Genomic DNA, 17,516 nt, shown 5'->3' with positions numbered 1-17,516 from the left:
CATCACACCTCCAACATTTGCCATCTACCTGAGGAAGAATTATTTGGAGTGTGCTTGGGACATAAAAATACCTATGCAACAATTCCAAGCAAAAATGCTAAATCGTCTAGACTTTTTTGCATATTGGGAGCCATACATATGTCCTTCCTTTGTTTCCTTGTGAATTGCTTATCTAGTCTCTCTTCCAAACCTTTTCTAACCTCTTCTGATTGATTCCTATAATTATTGTCCAGTATTTTATATATCCCTTTTTTAACAGCAGCTTCTAATCTAGATTCAGTTTAAAACCCTACCAGAGCAGGTCTTTCATTTAGGATTCCCCTATCCATTTCTCTTTGCTTACACTAAGATATCAACCCCGATAGGGAAGGCAGTCTCTTATATGGAGTCCAAGTGTCTTCTTGGCTTCTTCCCATTCTGTTACCTTTCCCTCTCAAGATATTTGCTCCCAATACTTTGGTTCCTTTGCTAGTTTTCTCCAATAAATTCCAGCCTCCTCTTGTCTATTCTCTGTACCCCTAATTGCAGTCATCCCTTGCAGCAAAATCTCCTTTCTCTATCCCTGTGTTGGTTTAGTTCTTAGAATAATTCCATTGAAAACACAGAAATGTGCACCACCACACTATACTAGCATGTAAACAGCTGAACAGATGCAGCTGCTGTTTCATTGGTGCAGGGCTCATCTTTTTCATTGGTTTCTTTGAACTGGCTGCTTTGCTCTTGCTTGCGCATAATGCACCACCACGCAAAGGAGATAACTGTTGGTGGTTATAGATGCAAAAGCGCCAATAGAAGTATTTTCCCTTAGAAGCGGCTGCTATCTACCAGAGCAGTTCTTTAATAGCTCTCAGCTGTTCATTGAACCATCCAGCAGAGATTTTACCTCTTACCTATCAACATCAAACCCTATAGAGCCCCTATTTTTTAGCCCTCCAACTGTACACCCCATAGGTTAGTCACCCTAAAATAGCTCCGTGCCTGATACCCCCATCTTTTTCTCCTTATATGCTGAGATACCAGGTTCAAACCTTACATTATTGACTGTCAGTTTCCCTCTGTTTCTCCTGCCAGCCTGGTGGATATGGTTTACTTGAGACAGTGTAGCAACTGCCTCATGTACACTGACAACCCTTACTCCTAAATCATTCAGGTACAATTTGTGAGCGATGCTCCTACACTATGAATCTGGAATCACTGCTCTCTCACACCCAGACAATCACCACTAAACAGGTTGTCAGCTCACCAAATATTTCAGTCAGACTACTCTGCAGGAATTTTTTGAAGTCTACCAACTCATTACACTCCCGAAACACATGTTTTACATATATAGTACATATATGACTCCTATTCATAATATGCATCCAAAACATAAAACTTCGTATGCAGACGTACTCTCCAGAAACCTACCTAAACACCAGAGACCTCCAAAACACAAACATACTACACCTAATACAACACCCAAACCACCCAATACTCATAAAAACTCCAGCAGCTGTGTCTCACCAAATAAGCCCTTAAGGCAATGCACAGCTATTGTAAATGTTTTAGTTATAGGCAACTCTATAGTGAGACATATAGATGCACTACTCGCCAGGTTGAACAAGGATAGTAGTAAAATGAAAAAAAGGCTTCCACCACAACGAAAAGTTCACTGAGAAATTCTGTTAAAATGTAGGCTTTAATAAAACGAAGAAATAAAAAGCACAAAGTGTGCTGTTCAAGTTGCAGGTCAAACAGGATAAGCGCTTTCAGTTAAAAAACCTTCTTCAGATCCTAGTGTGTAGACCTGACTAACTGCTGTTAAATAAAGATCCTTAATTGCTCAACCAATCACATACAGGAATCAGATGCACGCCTTCCTTAAGCCTCCATTTCATTTCTTAATTAGGCTTCTCTCTTTCAAAATAGGTTTAATAGGAACTACTCTGTTGAGCCCCGGAAATAAATTAGCTCTGAGGTTCATGATCCATTTGCTTTCTTCCTTTTCAGTTTTGTTGACAATGTCTCCTCCACGAAGGTTAGTAGTCACATTTGAGATAACCATAAAGCTAAATGAATGCCCTGGATTTTCATACACATGTCCATATAGGGCATTGGTTACCACTTTATTCTTGATGTCTAACAGATGGCGAAGTATCCGTTCCTTAAACTTTCTATTGGTCTTTCCTACATAATAGGCTTGGCACAAATTACAAGTGCCAACGTATATAACATTCTTGGTGTTGCAGTTAGCAAAACCAGAGTACTTATAGCATTTGTTAGTTACCGGATGAACAAAACTGTTGGAACATTTAATGTGGCTGCAAGCTTTGCAAAAGCTACATTTCCAAGTTCCTACCCTATTTCTTCCTTCTGTACTCTGCTTGTTAGGTATTCCATCATAGTTGCACAATAAATCCTTTAAGTTCTTCTTGTTTTTATAACCAAACTTAGGTGTTTCCCCTACAATTCTCTTAATTTTATTGTCAGCAGTTAAGACTGGCCAAAATTTCTTGATGGTTTCACGGACATCAAAGGAGTCAGTGCTGTAGGTCATCATGCATCTGAGACTGTTGCTGTTCCCACCTTTCTTTACATCACTCTGCTTCCGTTTCGAGTAGTATGGTTGCCCTTTGTTGTATCGAATGGACATTACTTTGCCTTTACTCATGACTGATTGTTTTTCATTATAGCCTCTTGAAGCAAAATTCTGTAATAGTTTGTCTTGTTCCTGCAGAAAATCATCATCGTCAGTACAGAGCTTGGATATCCTGGTCACTTGAGAGAATGAAAGAATGGAGCAAGAAAGCTCCATAGACAACCTCATTTTGGCGACGATGGACGTCAACAATTTATTCACTTGCATACCCAACAATATAGGAATAGAAGCAGTAAGGGACTTTGCCTCTCATTTTGAAGTAAACATGGATGTGAACCTAGTATGCAGCTTCCTGGAATTGGTCCTGGAGAGCAATGTGTTCCTCTATGGTGAGAGCTGCTATTGGCAGAAATGGGGGGTAGCCATGGGCACCCCCTGTGCAAACAGCTATGCCAATATAGTCCTAGCTGAATGGGAAAGGCAATGGGAAATGGATACGAAAAATGAATGGAAGGAATGCATCATCTTTTACAATAGATTTGTGGATGATGATATATTCCTATGGAAGGGCAGTATGCAACGCCTAAATTATTTTGTCAAATATTTAACAAGTACGACTAGCTTTCTAAGGTTCGAAGTGAAAACATCAGCAAATGAGATTGAGTTCTTAGACGTGAGAATTTCAATGAATAAAAGCAAAGGAATCGACACCAGTATATTCAGGAAACCAAACTGGAGGAACCATATGCTATACTACAATAGCATGCACCCGAGACATGTTTTTCAGAATATTGTTGAAAATCAAGTGACCAGGATATCCAAGCTCTGTACTGATGATGATGATTTTCTGCAGGAACAAGACAAACTATTACAGAATTTTGCTTCAAGAGGCTATAATGAAAAACAATTAGTCATGAGTAAAGGCAAAGTAATGTCCATTCGATACAACAAAGGGCAACCGTACTACTCGAAACGGAAGCAGAGTGATGTGAAGAAAGGTGGGAACAGCAACAGTCTCAGATGCATGATGGCCTACAGCACTGACTCCTTTGATGTCCGTGAAACCATCAAGAAATTTTGGCCAGTCTTAACTGCTGACAATAAAATTAAGAGAATTGTAGGGAAACACCTAAGTTTGGTTATAAAAACAAGAAGAACTTAAAGGATTTATTGTGCAACTATGATGGAATACCTAACAAGCAGAGTACGGAAGGAAGAAATAGGTTAGGAACTTGGAAATGTGGCTTTTGCAAAGCTTGCAGCCACATTAAATGTTCCAACAGTTTTGTTCATCCGGTAACTAACAAATGCTATAAGTACTCTGGTTTTGCTAACTGCAACACCAAGAATGTTATATACGTTGGCACTTGTAATTTGTGCCAAGCCTATTATGTAGGAAAGACCAATAGAAAGTTTAAGGAATGGATACTTCGCCATCTGTTAGACATCAAGAATAAAGTGGTAACCAATGCCCTATATGGACATGTGCATGAAAATCCAGGGCATTCATTTAGCTTTATGGTTATCTCAAATGTGACTGCTAACCTCCGTGGAGGAGACATTGTCAACAAAACTGAAAAGGAAGAAAGCAAATGGATCATGAACCTCAGAGCTAATTTATTTCCGGGGCTCAACAGAGTAGTTCCTATTAAACCTATTTTGAAAGAGAGAAGCCTAATTAAGAAATGAAATGGAGGCTTAAGGAAGGCGTGCATCTGATTGCTGTATGTGATTGGTTGAGCAATTAAGGATCTTTATTTAACAGCAGTAAGTCAGGTCTACACACTAGGATCTGAAGAAGGTTTTTTAACTGAAAGCGCTTATCCTGTTTGACCTGCAACCTGAATAGCACGATTTGTGCTTTTTATTTCTTCGTTTTATTAAAGCCTACATTTTAACAGAATTTCTCAGTGAACTTTTCGTTGTGGTGGAAGCCATTTTTTCATTTTACTATTTTTGCCTATTAAGGCTTCCTCTGGAAGTAGTTTTTGGTTTGGTTGTTTGAGGTTGAACAAGGAGGTTACGGTCAGCTGCCTGTATGGTGCAAGGATTCACCAGATCACACATGCACTGAGGTCTGTCAACAATAAGTACCGTTATGACTCCATCATAGTTCATGTTGGCGTGAATGACTTGAGATGTACCTCTCTGGACTACATGAAGAGGAATATGATTGAGCTCTCTGAATATGTGTCCCAGGTGGGTATGTCCCTAGTTTTGAGAAGCATTTTACCCTCACTTAGGATGATACAATATAAACAGAAAAGTATTGTTTTCAATAATTGGCTTAATTTCTGGTGTCATTCTAAGGAGATCGAGTTCCTGTCAGCCTGGGATGACATTGAGTAGATAGACCTCGATGCTTTGCCAGAGATGGTCTTCCCCTGGCACCTCTAGGCTTTTGGTTGCTGGCTAAGGCACTTGCCTCCCCCATAGGCAAGGTCATAACAATAAAATGTCCGATGTGAAAATATCAAACACAAAGTAACTAATGGTCATGCTGCAAAATGCTAGGAGTTTACATCAGTAACTGCACTCTCTGGAAGCTCTCCTCTTCCTTGTAGATGCTAATGTCTGCGCAGTTACAGAAACCTGGCTCAAAGCCACAGAAAGTACCCCAGCCTTGCTAGGCTACAATGCCTTCCACACTTTCAGACTGCAAATTGAAGGTGTGAGAAAAAAGGAGGTGGAGTATCTATCTGCATTAAAGACAATTATACATCTAGACTGGTTAGACAAGAAAACTCTGTGGAGCTACTCCAAGTCCAAATTACCGTGGGTAAGACCCCCTTCAGGTCATCATCAGTTACAGGTCCCCTTCCATGAAGCAAAATGCCCACACAGCTTATTTAGACCTACTTGGGACAATTAAGGTACAACCTAACACCCTTAGTCATGGGTGACTTCAACTATCTTTCCATTAATTGGGAAACTTATACGAGCCCAAACCCACTCCCACGATAGTTCCTGAACTTTGTTAACTCAAATGCCCTGGAACAAATAGAGCACCACCCCAAAAGGGGCTGTAATATTCTAGACCTGGTCCTCACCAATATGAGTGACCGATGCAATGCCTCAAGTGTAGGCCCCCGCCCCGGATAAATCTGACCATAAATCAGTCATTTTTGAAGTAGCAATCGCACCAGCACTCCCCAAAGGAGAAGCCAGGCTAAAAAACTCCTAGGGGAAGGTATAATTGACTTCCAAGCTCCAGTTTCCATAGATGGCATTGATGGCTATACTACGGTATACAGTGATGCCCTGTATAAACATCTACACAAATGTATAGACACAACTCTGCCGAATAGGATTAAAGTAAGATCCTCAAGAAAAAAACAAACCATCCTGGTGGATGTCTGGCATTAATACTTTATACAATAAGTGGAAGAAGCTGCTGTCTAAAAACAAAAAAGTGAGATCCCAGAACTGAGAGAGCAACTTCCGCAACCTAAACAAGCAAATGAGACAACTCATAAAATGTTCAAAGAGCAACTATGAGAAGAATTTTGCAACCAGAGCCAAGGATAACCATAAGGCCTTCTTCAGCTACTTCAGCAACCTAAAACGTAGGACTCAGAAGTGTGCTGAACTAATTGTGGATGGCATCACGCACACTGACCATGCAGAAATTGCAAACCTGCTAGCAGACATGTTTGGTGAAAATTGCACCTCCTGTAACCCCCTCCCTGTCAAGCATACCACAAACCATGTCTTCATCATCTTCTCTTCCCTGCATCTCTAAAGATCAAATCATCAAGGCTGTCTCCAAGACTAAGAACACAGCCTCCATGGGACCAGATGGCATTGCAGGCTGCATTCTTAGTGTTCTAAAACAAGAACTAGCTACTCCATTAGGCACTCTATTCAACCACAGCCTGAATACTGGCTTTATCTCCATTGAATGGAAAACAGCGACTCTTATCCCCTCCACAAAGGCGGCTCAGCAACAGACCTGGGTAACTGTAGACCCATAAGTCTAACCAGCCTCATCTGTAAGGCAATGGAACGAATCATCATGGACCTCATAAATAAGGATATAGGTGACCTCCAAACCCTGAATCTGTCCCAGTTCAGTTTTGCCAAGGGGAGGTCATGGATGACTGGATGGAAAACCGTAAATTTCTGATGGGGATTTCCCCGGCTTGTCTCCTGGAAATTATAGTCCTTGCTAGAAAAACCTTGGGCATAGACGACATCTCTCATCCAGTATTACATAGGGATTTAATGACTAGGCTTGTAAAGACCCTTGAGTCAACAGTCTAGCAGCATCCTATGAACCTATAATGACAACAGGCTTTATAATAAAAGGAAAAGAATTTTGACCAAAAGTAAGAAAGGTAACTCCAAGAATGTTAGAGATCTTGTCACTGAAATAAACAAACAACTTAGCACCGTAATATAATCCACCGAAGCCAGGTTTAAGGCTAAAATAACTACCCAAGCCGAAAGACAATCATAAGGCATTTTTTAGTTATGTTCGTAATCTCAAAAGCACGACACAGCAATGTGCTGAGCTGATTGTGAACAATGTTACCCAGACTGAGACTGAAGATATAATGAACCTACTGGCACTAAATCTGCACCAGCTTTATCCCTCTCTCCGCTCTTTCTGATCCTCAAGATATACCTGAAGCTGGCCCACCTCCAGCTAACACAGTAGACCCTAAAAATGCTAACAAAAGCTAAAAAATATTTATTTATTTATTTATTTATTTGACATAACTGAGTTAGTCCAACTGAGCCAGAAGCCCATTTTCAGTGGAGACCTGAGGAGAAAAGCTCCAATACATATATTTATAGTGAATACAATAAAAACATGATATCAAAAACAATACATAGTAGTTGTAATGAAAAAAAAATACATATACAAGTGGTACTATGAAAGAAACAAGCATAGATTGGTGTATATAACACAGATTTTGAGTTTGCAATTAACAGGTTGTGTATGCATCACTGAGTGAAATATTGCATAGATGGATCCTGACAATATCCCTGGAAGAATCTATATATAATTATGGACTATGGTATGGGTAAGGACAATCTATAACCAAATAGGATAGGTTATTTTGAGCACAAAAAGAAATTGGCTAGAATTAAACTGGCCCACAAGGGCAACTAGCCTACTACTTACCAATGAACCTATAATACCTTCTGCCTCTTTATGAATATAATATTCTGTATGGTTGTTATTCTCCTTAGGGATCTGCATCCAAAATCCCACTCTCTCTCCTAATTTCTTGAATCCCCCCCCCCGCATCATCATCCATCTCTACTTTGCAGTGATCTGAACAAAGTGGAGAGTCTGTCTGATACCCTATCCCTTCTAGGCTACTTCACATTTCCAGGAAAACTATGCTCCTCCTAGGATTAGGAAGGCCACAACAAGGCAGGCAGTCCTGTGTACTATACTTGTGCTAGCCAAGTATCCCTATAAGGCATCTTTGCTCACTTAGTAGTCATCATCCTTACTGTTGCAGAGGATCTCTCATGTGGGCATTTTTTTCTAGTTTGCTTCAGCTTAGAATTACATCATTAAAGTGTAATGCTTTCTAGACATGAACACAGACAGCTCATCTTACAGTTTTAGTTCCTCCACCAGAAAGAGCTCTATTTAGAGATCAAGCTTTCTTTGCAGAGCTTCTGGAATAGGCCCAAATTCTACTCTAGAGAATAACTGTTGAGCATGTTTCTCTCTAGCGAAGGGCAAAAGACTCTAATTTCATGTTTCACCTTTTCCATAGGGGATGGGAGCCTTGTTTCATTTGGACTTCAGGGACTACAAAACAGTTACATCTGGTTTATGCTCTTGCTTTCACAGGGTCCGCAGATGATGTTGCTGGAAATAATGGTTACCTTCTGGTAAATCCTTGTCTGTGGTCCATACAGTTTGGTCCTAATAGGCATCACTTTCAGTATAGGGTTGCCTTTTGGTCTGTTGTCCATGCTTTGTGTGTTATCAAGGCTGTAACTGTTTAGCAGAGGCCATGCAGGAGAAAAACCTTAATTTGTTCACCTAGTGGAGAGACTGCCTCCTGATGGCCTTGTCAACAGACTTCCTGGAAGTGTTACTGACTTGGGGTATTCTTAGTGGCCATCAACACTACTCACAAGATCTTCAAGCTGGAGACTTCTGTCTGTAAAGAAACCTTATATGGTCTTTCAAGTGACCTGGTGTCCTTTTGGATGAGCCAGCTATTTTGTCCTGAAACTGGTATTAGAATTGTCCTTGAATCAATCCATTCATCTGACTGTCCTCTTTATTGGAGTAAAATCCGGGAGAGAGAAAACGCTTCATTAAGATGGATATACAGTGCAAGCTCTGGATTTACCTGAAGAAGATGCATGGATATAGAAAGATGAAACAAATGTTCATAGCTTTGTACGGGGGGGGGGGGGGGAGATATGTAGTTGTTAAGAAAATCTAGTCCAAATTAATGTTATAATGCAGCAAACCATCCAGTGGAAAATGCTACTGCATCTAGAGCATGACGTCTTCTTCTGCTTCCTTCCAAAATGTCTCTACTGTGGACACTCATGCTGTGGCCACTTGGTCCTCAACATTCATCTTCCACAGTTATTACCGTTTACCCTGCAATTGTGGCATTTGGGCCTCCTATGGTTCTTCAGTGCTTCATGGCATTCTTCCAGCTGAGGCTTTCTGGATTTTCTATTTTCAATACATCCATTCTTCCCAACAGTTACTCACAGTTTAGGGCCTCTGAAGTCAAGTATAACAGGTATGTTCTCGGTGTGTCTTTTGCTATGCAAGAAGGCTTTCTTCAGTGAGTGATTTTCATTCACACAATACCTCCTGCCATCCTGCAGCTTTGGATAAATTGTCTGTAAATTGGGCATGTATATCATTTTCTTATTTTTGTATGTTGTATTTTTTCCCTGTCATGCAGAATGTGCTCAGTCAGTGGCTCTAGATCATATTGAGTGATGTAGAGGCTGGTACTCTCCTAGCATGAACACAATGTCATTGTGTAAACTGGCAGAATTAGCATATTGCTTAAGCAAAAGAATGAGAGAGAAAATTCTGAGGTATGTTAAGCTGCAGATATCAGAAGAGGAAATCCTAAGAGCAGAAGACCTCTTCATAGATCAGCTGATATGGTGAATGCATAGTTGTTAGTTTTTTCAGTGATGAGTGCAGCCCTTACTTTTAATCTTAAATCACATGAGGTATATTAGATTTATGTTTAAATACTGAAAGTCATTATGAAGCAATCCTACAAGACATTGTGGACTTTTAGTTTTCATTTAAGCCATCCTGATAGGATGTCTCTTTTGGTTTTCATTTGCAGATTATTTCAAATTCAAATCAGTTAATTTTTATCTGCTGATGTCCACTTCTTCTCTTTCTGCTTTAAATATGTAGCTTTAAAGGATGCTTCAAAAAGATCCATCAACAGTGACTGGAAAATTGAGCTTCCAGGAGAGTTTCAGATTGCTGGAACTACAGTTCGGTATGTGCGCAGGGGACTGTGGGAGAAAATGTCTGCCAAGGGACCAACCAAAACACCACTTCATTTAATGGTAAATTAATTTACAATTGCATACCAAAAAATAGGTTGCAGCTCTTCATTGTTTGTTAATGAAGTATTGTTAAATTATTCTCTGTATTTATTTCATTCCCTGAACATTGTGGCTTTTTATCTTTGTTTAACAGTAAAATGTATTTTCTGCTAGTCTTGCATCGTGAGAATAAAATACTGCAAATGTAAAGCTGTAGTACCAAAACAATAACACATTGAGTAAGAAGTCCTTTTAATTCTGCTTGAAATAATGTGTACAGAGTGTTTTACTATTAACTGTAACGAAGCAAACATATTACACTTACTGTGTGGGTGATATTTTGAAACCAGGACCATCTTAGTTGACTGCATACATTCAGATTGTTACCAAGTAATTCAGCATCCTTTATACTGGCTTATGTATGACCAACTCATATCTGCAGTCCAGCTTGCCTGCCAGAGACTGAAATATATTTAAATGGCATGTAGGGTCAGTATTGTGCTCATTACTTATAAAAGTAATACGTTACTATTACTAGTTACATTTAAGTGAAAGTAATATATTACTATTACTTGCTACTTTTCTAAAAATATATATTACTATTACTAGTTACTATCTAACGTTACTAGTTACTGTTGAGTTACATTTACATAAGTATAGTTTATCAATTCTCATGTTCAGATTTACTCAAACAGTACTTGTGTGTGAGGAATACATGCTTACTGCACATGAATGCGAGTGTATTAAACTTGTATACACAGTGTTACAATAATGATGAATAGCATTTTACAGTTTACAAAGTCCCACAGACTAGTCTTTATTGTCAGAAAGTCACAATTTAATACTTAAACCAAAGTACACACAGCCAGCAACACAAAACCCATAACAAGTTACAACCCATCAAATTTTCAACAACGTACATTAGGCTAATCTGCTAAAACTAATGCTGAGGACGTAAAAATGCTTACAGAAAATGTAATATAGATCTAATAAGACTGTTAACACAACAAAGTCAACCAAAGTATCACTTTATATAACTATTCACAATGACTAGACAATGACTACACATTTCTGTTGACTCGAAGAAGGAGCAACTTTTCAGTGCTCATCAGTGAGTCTATTTCTTCTTGCAGTCAGCACTTGTCCACCAAGACTGAACAGGTGTTCAATGGGTGCACTAGATGGCAGAGCTGTATTAGTGTTCAGAAATGTCTTGACTATAGGGTAACTGTTGAGAGAAGATATTTTTCTGGAAGGATCAGTCAGATACATGTCCATCTGAGAAGATATGCTGACATTGGCTGGCGTTGACTCTTTGAAACTGAAGAAGCTGTCTTCGGCATTTAATGCAGAAATGTCAGATGACCCACGTGCAGGTTCATCCAGTTTCTGCATCTCATCAAGGAGCATTGCCTTGCCTCTGAGTGTCTGCTCTTCACTGTCCATCCATCGGAAACGGAAATGTGGATGCACTATGCTAGCCAGAATGAGCTCTTCACGCTCCAGAAGGTGATTGAACCAAGCCTCAGTGCCTTTAAGAAGAGCATCAACTAGCAGCACAACAAGCTTCACAAACTGTCTGACCTCAGACAACTTGTTTTTCAGGAACATAATGGTGGGGCTCAGGATTCTCATGAAGCTTTTCAGCTCTGACTGCAGGATGTCCAGAGCCATTGCTTTCACAAACTCAGCAACAAACGTAATTTCTGCAGGCCTGAAGCTAGCAGTTCCAATCTGTGCACATATCTCATTCAGCAATCTTCACCTCAAGTTGCAGTGCGGTGAATTCTCTCCATTATGTAGAAAGTGGAATTCCATTGTGTCACAGTGGGAATAATTAATGCCAGATCACATTTATTTCAAACCACCTCAGCAGCTTGGGTGCTGTGACTAGCCTTGTTCAAAGCAGCATAGCACTTGGCCATGGTGCTTCGCATGATCTTTTTATACTGTGCATCATTGCAAGCAGATACAGCACTGAGTACGGCAACTAGATTCAATGTGTTTGCTGCACATCTCAGATGGGGAGTCAGTGAATAGACATTCTCACTTTCTCCTGACTGACTCAGCACAACTGTCATGCTGTTGTAAATCACTTCACCATCATCATTCTCATCTTGGGACAGAATGCTTGTAGTTTCAGTTCTCTCACATTCCGAGAAGACAGTGAAATCCTTTACAAAATTGCTGCCATTGTCAGTAATTGTTGCACACACCTTTCGATCTATCTTGTACTTGATGGGAATGCTCTCAAGAGTTGATGCTATGAGGTCATATGTATGCCTCCCCTGTAATCTGCAGCATGACAAAGAAACTGACTTTCTTTGAAGTGTGTCTCAGTCAATCTAGTGGATGGTGACACCAAAGAAACTACGATTCTGATGGGTCCAAATATCAGCTGTAGTACAAACAGTTGAAATGCTCGCTAAGGTTTCCATCAGATTCTCTTTCATATCACTGAACTGTTTCCCCACCCGTTCAACAAGAGTTTTCCTGCTTATGACCACCTTTCCTGGCTGCAAGCCAGTTACAAGGTTGATGAAGGATGGCTGTTCAAACAACGCTGAAACACTGCAAGTCATTCAATACAAAGTCAATGATCAAAACTATCCACCTTGAACTGTGTGACATGACTAGAACCAATGACTGCTGCAATAGATGGCTGTGTCAGTGATATCTTGTCCAACATGTCAGCACCTGAATCAATTGCATTCCTCTTTAGCTTTCCAATTGCAATAGGATGTGATGTCTGAAGATGCTTTTTTAAATTTGACGTACTGTTTACCGCAGTTCTGTAGAGCTTCTTTGTCGGCAGACATAGCTTACATTACACATCAATGTTTTTCCATCATTCATAATTAGGTCAAAGAATTCCGTGTACACAGATCGTTCAAATGAACTTTGACTTTCCATTTCTGAGTGAAAGTACTAAGCAGAAAAATAAATGGATGCACCTGGAATATATAAATTGCAAATGGAAACTCTGTTTAATCTTTCTTAACTGAAGTCTCTGTCAAAATGTAGCTCTGACTGGCTGAAGCTTAAAATACAGGGACTGCCAGAAAAAAAAAAGTTAAAGTTAACTGTATAGAACTTTTGTTTTTGAAAACATGAACCAGCAGTAAATGAATTTTTTAATTTTTTTTTAATAGACAAATAAAACACTTTTATATCTGAAACACCTAAATAGTATATGGAACAGCATAAACAACTGAAATGCATGAATAAGCTTTTATTTTCTGGGGAAAAAAAAGTGAAGTCCTGACCTATGTGAAACGCTCACCATTTGACCTTAAATGAACCCACTGGTCTGCTTTCCTCCATTCCTCCATTGAACAGCTTTGGCTCTGTTACACACCTTTTAATTGGTCTGTATAAAGCAATTACTGCCAATCGGCATCAAGGTCCCACCCAGAGCAGCCCCTCCTATGGCAAACCCCTACCCCCCAAAGCAGCCACATACCCAGCAATTCCAGTGTTCCATTACTTAGCTATTTCTCCCCATTTACCATAAACACTGTTCAAACCTGTCAGTGTGCAGATTGCTTTCTTACTTACTTCTACAATGATTACAGATATTGAAATAAAAGAGCACAAATGCTGATAACCATTTGCTAAACAGACAATGCAGTATCGCAGTGAAAATACTTAGCTTGACTTTGCATGACCACGTAAACATCTCTGCCCTTGAAACTCGCATTCATTGAAACAGCACTTAAACTCGCATTCAGAGAAATGACTGGGTAGATTATAAGTGGAAAAATGACTCCTAAATGTGCCATTCTGTCTAGCTCTGTTTTTACTTTGCCCTGCATTGCTGCTGGAACCTTCTGTTTTGGTCTGAAAGCTGGGCTTACCTAGAGGTCTAACTTTATAGAGTACACAACTGTGAGTTTGCCAAGCACATCTTTGAAAATATCAGCATTTTCAGAAAAAATATTGTGTGTGAAACCTTCGATGTTGATGCTTACATGGTGGACTTCATTATTAAATGAAGTCAGTCCCAGTTTCAAGCTATCTTTGAGCCCTAACAATGACTGCACGTGTCTTTTCACTATGTAAAACTGCAAGTCATGGCTGTTCCCAGTAGAAGAGCATGACAGCACTACTGAGCCTTCAGTATGAATCTCCTCACCACCATAAGCAACAAGCTTCGCACACTTTGCCAAATAAAGTTTTTCACCTGCTTTTACCTTAGTAAACATTTCTGCTGACATAACATTGCACTTTGAACCAGTATCAACGTTGAGCTCAATTAATCAGTACAGTACAAAATACTTTGCTCTTTGCCAGCAAATCTACTGCATTAACCTTTTCCTCAAGCACAGAGATGCCATCAACATAAAAAGTAGGGTCGCAGCTTTCTATTTGATTAACTTGCTTCTTGGAATGCTCTCTCTTAATAAAATAATGTGGCTCTTTAGATTCACAAAGCTTTCTGAAATGATTCCACTTTTTACATCTGTGGCATTGCTGACCAAAAGCTAAGCACTTTTCTCATTTAGGTTCATGACTGCCTCCACAATTACAACAGTTGACTATGAGGCTTACCATGTGTTTTGCTAAATCACCCCTCAGTTTTGCTGCGTATGCTCTGGGTTTTACTAAAGCTGCCCTGGAGCTTTTCTCCCCGGGCCTTCACTGAAAATGGGCTCCCCGAGCCCAGTGGACCTCCCCTGTCATCAAACTGGAATAAATAAATTATGGGAGCCACACCCTTTGGCCTATACCTCTTAACCTTGTGCTACATACTATCAACATTCGTGCTGCAAGAAGCTGCAAGCATGTTCTTCTCATTCGTAAGCATATTAGTGTACTTTTCTATAAGCTCATATATTTGACAAATCTCTGTGATTTTGCTTAAAGTTAAATAACTGTCTCAAAGCAAAATCTTTCTCACTGCATCATTATTAACACCACACACAAGCTTGTCTTTTATCAACTCATCTCTCAGATCACCATACCTGCACGTTTTTGCCTTGTTTCTCAAGTCAGTTATGTATGCTGCAAAAGTTTCACCAGGCTTTTGATCTCTTGTGTAAAATATGTGCCTTTCCACTGTAATATTCATTTAGGGTTGCACATTTCTCTAAATTTAAGTTTTAAGCACTGAGAGTCTTCCCACATTTCAGCCTGTACCACAATATGGCAGTCTTCCCCCTCCTCTGCATAAACAGCAGGTGCATGCACAAATGAATGTTCTCTCTCAATGGCTCCTGAACCAGCTAAATTGAGCAGAATAAATGCTTTTGAACATGCATCTTTATCAGAAAAAGCAACCTGTATGAAAATATCATATTCTTGCTCAGTCTCCAATTTTCAGCAATATTATTATCAAGCACAAGCGGACCAGGTGTGTGAAATCCCTCTGCCATGCCATATAAGTGTCAAACATACCAGGTACTTGTAATTATATTCAACTGCACAACAGACACTTGGATGAAATAACTGTACTCTTTGAAAAGACTGTACTGTAATACTGCATACACTGCCAACACTTTGCACACTTTAGATACTTTGAATAGCTTTAGTTAATGCAAAAAAGTAGTACATTGTGAAAAAATACAATTGTTTTCTCTTTTTTGAACATTTTATACGATGCAGATATTGTTTCAAATGTTTTCATAATTATTTCAAGTACTTTTTTCAATATGTCGCAATTTTGAGCATTTTGTTTATTCAGTAATTGGTTTGGAATGCTTCACTTTATATTCACTGAGGGAAAAATCATTTAAATGAGTTTAAGAACTTGAAAATATTTTCTGACCTGTTTACAAGTCGTTTGAGCCACTCATGTATGTTCCTCCATTTCTGACGGTGCGCCTCATGGTTTTAAGAAGTTTTGACTTCGGATCCCATTCTGACAACATGTCACTCGTCTTATGTATTCAAATAAGACAATGAAGCTTAGGTGTTCATTTAAGATATTTATTACACACAAACACATCAGGATGAATGACTGGAATATAAAACTTAAATGAACTAGCAAACTGACTGCTACACACACACATGCTTTCACTCCAGCTGCTTACACAAAATGGCACTCTGCTTGCACGTGCTCAGTACTTTTTATGCATGTGCTCATGAACTACAGTGGCTTTAAAAGTACAACACACACACTATGATTTAGACTCCCTGTACTCAAGTGGGTTTCCTTAGGATGTTCTGGTTTCCTCCGACAGTCTAAATTGGCCTTACATGTGTGTGTGTGTGTGTGTGTGTGTGTGTGTGTGTGTGTGTGTGTGTGTGTGTGTGTGTGTGCGCCTTCTGAAGAAGGTTGGGTGCTGGGCTGGCAACTCGACAATGAAAAACTCCACTGCCACTTGTTCTGCAGACTGATGATCGACTGTGGTAATCTCTAATGGGTACAGCTGAAAGGAGTAGAAGACTAGTCTTTATAGCTAGAGAGTCACAGATAATAATTAATCCAAACCAGCCAGCAGCACAAGAACTATAAAAACCTATTACATTTCAACAACTAAAAATTGAAACCTGAAAAGAATTTTAAATGGAACGTAACAAAAAATTGTCAAGACAAAAGTTGGTTGATCATAGATACACTTGAAGAGTCCTGCTTGGTGTAGTAGGTTGGGGCATTGGGTGCTCAACTGATGAGTGATGAGTTTGATTCCAACTGATGGTGGTATGAAGAACCAATGCCATTTATTATACTGTAAGGTAAGGATATGATTTCTAGCAGGCTAGAATTGTCGCAGCATAGGGGATGTTTTAGTGGGTGAGAGTCCCACAGTACCAGGGCAGCACTGGAGTCTGGTCATCATTAGCTTTCACCTACTTCCAGTGCTAAAAAAATGAATGATCTATTATGAATGCTACATGCTATGAGTTGTGCCAATAGTATGTTTTAAATTTTAATCCAAATTGCCACTTCAAAGTGTCAATTACCTCCTAACACCTGATTACTATCCATACTATATAGGGACCCCAGAAGTTTTACATCACTCTTTAGGAGGCTGTGTCGCCCACGTTGAGAACCACTGGTTTAAGCAAAAGCAACTCACATTTAAGTTACTAAAAAAAGTAATATATTGCTATTACTAGCTACTATTTTGAAAAATTAACTAGTTATATTACTAGTTACTAGAAACTGTAATATATTACAGTACAGTAATATATTACATATTGTAATATATTACTCCCATCACTGTGTAGGGTTATTATAAATTCCTTGCTGAGACAGGGCCTGGATGGAGAGAAGAAATGGGCCTGGATGGAGAGATCAAATTATCCTGGATGGAGAGATGAAATTATCTCAAAGTAGAAAAGAAAAGGAGGGTTGTTCTGAACTGACATCATCTTCAAGCATTGTTGAGTAGCTTTGTTTGGTGGGCCCGTTGTTTACTAAATCCCGCTAAGGCAAAACTGGTATATACAGACTCTCACATAGATCTTGGAAAAA

General features: G+C 39.4%; 1 protein-coding gene across 2 annotated transcripts in view; it reads left to right on the top strand.

Moving 5' to 3' along the window:
* Window positions 1-17,516, top strand: part of ADAMTS17 (ADAM metallopeptidase with thrombospondin type 1 motif 17) — a 3,302,852-nt gene that overhangs the window by 2,305,483 nt on the left and 979,853 nt on the right. For both annotated transcript variants that reach the window (XM_044078403.1, XM_044078402.1), the window contains one exon: window positions 9,960-10,117. In XM_044078403.1, coding sequence (XP_043934338.1) covers window positions 9,960-10,117 — 158 coding nt within the window. The remainder of the gene's footprint in view (window positions 1-9,959; window positions 10,118-17,516) is intronic.

This window comes from Protopterus annectens, chromosome 7.part0, assembly GCF_019279795.1.
Source record: "Protopterus annectens isolate FY-2018-M chromosome 7.part0, PAN1.0, whole genome shotgun sequence".
In the NCBI taxonomy this organism is placed as follows: domain Eukaryota; kingdom Metazoa; phylum Chordata; order Ceratodontiformes; family Protopteridae; genus Protopterus; species Protopterus annectens.
This window is presented reverse-complemented; position numbering and strand designations above follow the sequence as displayed.